Genomic DNA, 4270 nt, shown 5'->3' with positions numbered 1-4270 from the left:
CGTCCTTCAAGGTAAATGTCATTCTTTCTCTTAAAGATCACCTGCAGCTGTTTTAGTGCTGCCATCCCTCCTGCTCTTTATCTCATGGCTCAAAATTAATTTAAAAAAATATAGTTGCTTTGGGAAGAAAGCTACATGCAAATGAAGGGCTAAGATTGGAGCTGAATGGGCAGCACCAAGAATTAAATTGGAGAGGATCCAGGTCTCACTTTATGGTGGCACTTACTTCTTTCTCTCAAGCAGGACAATATCATTAATAGAATGGAAGTGGTTCTGTCACGCATTTGAAGTTTACGTGACTAGGAGTTTTAGACCATAATGGTTTTCTCCACCTTTATCAATCATTGGTCAATATCTTATCTATTCAAATTAATCTTTTTAAAATGAAAATAAATCATATCTTGCAGCAGTGATAACCTTTAATTGATTTAATCAAGGTGCTTGGTGATCTCATCAATGATCAAATAATTGTTGGAGTATTCACCTTCCCTGTTGCCTAAAAAATACAGTCCTCTTCTTTTTGCACATATTGAAAGTGTTAGTTGTGAAGAGACATTCTCCTCATTTCAAAAATGGAGAGTTGTATTACTATTATTATGATTATTATGACAAACTATAATAGCAAAGTGCCAAGCAAATACATATCCATATAATATAATCATACATATATCATCAACAAGAAATGTCACAGTAAATTAAGTTTGGAAACCAGAAAAGTCTCTATATCACTCAACTTTGGTATTTGGCCAAATTGCAACTTCAGAATACCCGTCTTCAGTAGCACATGCTCTAAACATACCTATCGTATTAAACGGCATTGCAACTTCACCTGCAGCAGACACAGCAACCAAACCACCAGTGCCCTTTGGTGTGCGCTCATGTACAACACAATCAGCAGCTTCCTTTAAAGAAAGGCCTTTGAACTCCATCATTGCAGCCACGTCTCTTGCTACGGTCGCGCGAATAATTGCTTCGCCTATTCCTGTTGCAGAAACCGCACAAAATTCATTGGCATATGTTCCAGCACCAATGATGGACGTGTCACCAATTCGACCAACCATTTTGTTCACCAATCCACCCGTTGATGTTGCAGAAGCTAGATTCCCATTACTGTCAACAGCTACACATCCAACAGTTCCAGTTTGACTATCACCATTAGCAAATGGTTTTTCTGTTTCATTCTTGGTAGTATTGTTTTGGATTGGTGGGGTATAATCAAGCTATATATTTGTCAAGAACACAAGGTATCAAATATTATAGGAGAAGGAGGAAAAGCATAAATATGCTACTGTTCCTATGAAAAAATAAATACCTGGACCCTATTTGCATCTTTTGCCTGATTTAGTCTTTCAATATTTTCTGGAGTGATGAAATAGCTCGAATCTGAAGTCTCAACCGCCTGAAAAATAAGGATGCTTGATCATAAATAAAAATGAGCCACAAGCTACAATTTCCAAACTAAGACTGTCTTTAAGGGTGTGCAAAAAAGACAACCGCACATGATCCAAAATTTGATACGTTTGAACTGTGATTAAAAAGAGCCTTGTGAAATAAGATAAACACAAATAAATTGATGCAAAGATGATGATGAGAAAAGAAATAAACCAACTTGTTGTCTAGCAAATTCCTCAGCTCCATCAAAAGCCAAATAAATATGAGGAGTTCGATCCATAACCAATCGAGCCAAAGAAACGGCATTAACAACAGTGGAAAGACCAGAAACAGCACCACATTTCATAGTGTTACCATCCATAATAGAAGCTTCCATTTCAACGGTCCCTTTGCTGGTGAGAACAGAACCTCTTCCAGCATTGAAGTGCGGAATATCCTCTAACTCACGAACCTATATGAATGATTATTAGTGTTTTTATTATCAAAGCAAGGAACAGAGGAAATTGATAATAACAGTGAAGCACAGAAACTAGAAATACGACATTGACACTGATACACGACAAAAGTACTCATTTAAAAATAATTAAAATAATCATTAATGTTGACGCATATGTAACAGAGACACATCTTTTTCAGAGATGTCAATGATAATGAGATTGATGGATAAATACGTACAACAAGTTCAACAACGTCTAAAGGAGTCATGTTGGATTTGAGAGCTTTGACACCAATTTGTAAGCAGTGACGGAGGCCTTCTTCGCGTGGTAGGCGGCGTTCCGGTGGAAGTGAATTTGGAACACCGGCGCCGCCGTGTAGAGCTATGGCCCAACCCATTTTTTGTTCTGAAATGGAAAAATCAGTTGGTTTTGTAATTCTGACACACACAAGTCTCCCTCGCTTGCGCAAATCTCAATGATGTAGGTACCTTTCATATATGTTAGTTCAGATTTTAATAATTTAATTATTTATGGTCAAAATCGTTGTAATTAATTATTCAACCAAATACCATAACAAAACAACTACATTATTTTTAGAGACTGACTAACTAAAGTCTTAAATATAATGTTTAATAATGTAAATCTACTGATTATATTCGTTTCATGTTGCATAGTGGTTGAATCCTGCCAAAACATACATCGATTATGATCACCGTAATAAAAAACAATTTTTTGCTACATTCTCGGATGGCCGGTTCCAAGGCAATTTCGTAAACAATTCCCTCGATTGTCATTCTCGTTTTTCATTTCCAATCAATGATTTTTCTTGATGGTGATTCAGGTCGTTTAAAATCTAGTCTGAAACTTATGGGGGTGAAGTTTAAGATATTTGAGTTTTTTATGTGTTGTTTTTTGTTTTATCGGGGTAATTGGTCTGATCTAGTTATTAGATGAGTATATTATTAAATGGGATCAGACTAAAATCGGTAAAAATTGATGAACCGGTGATTTTAGAAAGCAAAAAGGTATGTTCTCATAGGACATGCTATGGGCTGAGCTACCTGCTCGGGATCACCATCAACCTACTGTGCATGCAGTAGTTCTTTTGTGAACACCTTCTGCAAATAGTTAAATTTGACATGAGCACCACGACTGAAGTATATCTCCTCTATAGCAATCTATGAGGTAACTCCTAAGTAATTTACCAACAAGTCTAATGCCTCCTCTTTGCTACACCTCTCATGGTCTAAAAATCTCTTTCTTATCAGAAGATGCAGCAGACACGCGACATCGTTCAATGTGATCGTCATCTCACCATGTGGTAAATGGAACGATAATATCTGATGATGTCATCTCTCAACAAAAGTGTTAATCATACCATGATTAACGACAATATATATCCACAAAGGGTCAAATCTTTCAACCTTGAAAGTAGCAAGAGCTCCTGAAACCATGGCTCAGGGGGAGATACTAGTCGGTAGATCTTATGCCCATGATTAATGATCTTTTGCAGATTATGTTCCTGCATACATGGTTTAATAAAATTGATTCAACCAAAAAAACTTAATAATAAAATAAACACTACAAAAATTAATAGTTAAATGCAATATTTACTTTTACGTCCAAGATATGCCTGGCGACATGGTCCGGGTATAGAGGCAGCAGTGGCAAATCGGAAGGCCCTCCTCCAAAATCCTGAGGTTCTGCAGGTGCGGCCTCATCTGCCTGAGCCTCAGGTACCACCAGTATTGAGACTTGGATGCAGGCTGTGGTTGGGATTGAGACTGGGATGCAAGTTTAGGTTAGGATTGAGGCTGGGATGCAGGTTGTGGCTAGGACTGAGACTAGGATGCATCCGACATCGATCGTGTGGCCAGAAGTGTCGTCTGAGAGTGTAATGTCTCTCTTGTCTTAAATACCATAGGTGAAGCAATGCATCTATAAGAAGATGGAGGCGGGGAGGTAAGACCTGGATAACCATATTTGTTGCGGAAGGACAATGAAGTAGACGTGGAAACGTGAACACCGAGATGTGTAGCCGCATCCACCACAACCTGTCCAGAGGTAGAAGGAGCCAGGGATGCTTGACTCCTTTCCCTTCGAACCGAAACATGTTGTGCAAGCTTGTCGTGTCTCAACCTAGATGGTCTTTCAGCCATAACTATACGAAACAAACGTTACCAAAAAGACTGATGTTCAAAAAATGGGAAAATGCAGACAGACTAAAAGCGGAGATGCAACTTTTCTGCTTCTTCAAGGGCTAAGCTCAGCCACTAAGACCTCAAACGGCCATTGATCGTAAAAACAACCATACTAAAACATTTATTCCTACTTCTAAGCTTGCAAACACTAAAAATACTTGGATTATCTAACCTAAAACACAATTTCTAGGTGAAATTACATTAACTTAAAAAAGCTCAAAAATAACTTACAATTTCTGA

General features: G+C 37.9%; 1 protein-coding gene across 1 annotated transcript; it reads right to left on the bottom strand.

The window, feature by feature from the left end:
- Positions 1–577: 577 nt before the first annotated feature.
- Positions 578–2324, bottom strand: LOC131634684 (isoaspartyl peptidase/L-asparaginase-like). The gene is made up of 4 exons (XM_058905324.1): positions 2068–2324; positions 1610–1843; positions 1313–1399; positions 578–1220 (listed from the first exon to the last, which is right to left on the bottom strand). The coding sequence occupies exons 1-4, from the start codon at positions 2224–2226 to the stop codon at positions 726–728; spliced, it is 975 nt and encodes a 324-aa protein (XP_058761307.1). The 5' UTR covers positions 2227–2324; the 3' UTR covers positions 578–725.
- Between the last annotated feature and the right edge of the window lie 1946 nt (positions 2325–4270).

Source organism: Vicia villosa, linkage group LG1, assembly GCF_029867415.1.
Source record: "Vicia villosa cultivar HV-30 ecotype Madison, WI linkage group LG1, Vvil1.0, whole genome shotgun sequence".
NCBI lineage: Eukaryota > Viridiplantae > Streptophyta > Magnoliopsida > Fabales > Fabaceae > Vicia > Vicia villosa.
This window is presented reverse-complemented; position numbering and strand designations above follow the sequence as displayed.

Coding starts and splice junctions, on each gene's coding strand:
- LOC131634684 (XM_058905324.1), bottom strand. CDS start 2,226: ATGGGTTGGGCCATAGCTCTACACGGCGGCGCCGGTGTTCCAAATTCA. Junction 1,844..2,067: donor TAGACGTTGTTGAACTTGTT/GTACGTATTTAT, acceptor TCATTCATATAG/GTTCGTGAGTTAGAGGATAT. Junction 1,221..1,312: donor AAGATGCAAATAGGGTCCAG/GTATTTATTTTT, acceptor ACAAATATATAG/CTTGATTATACCCCACCAAT.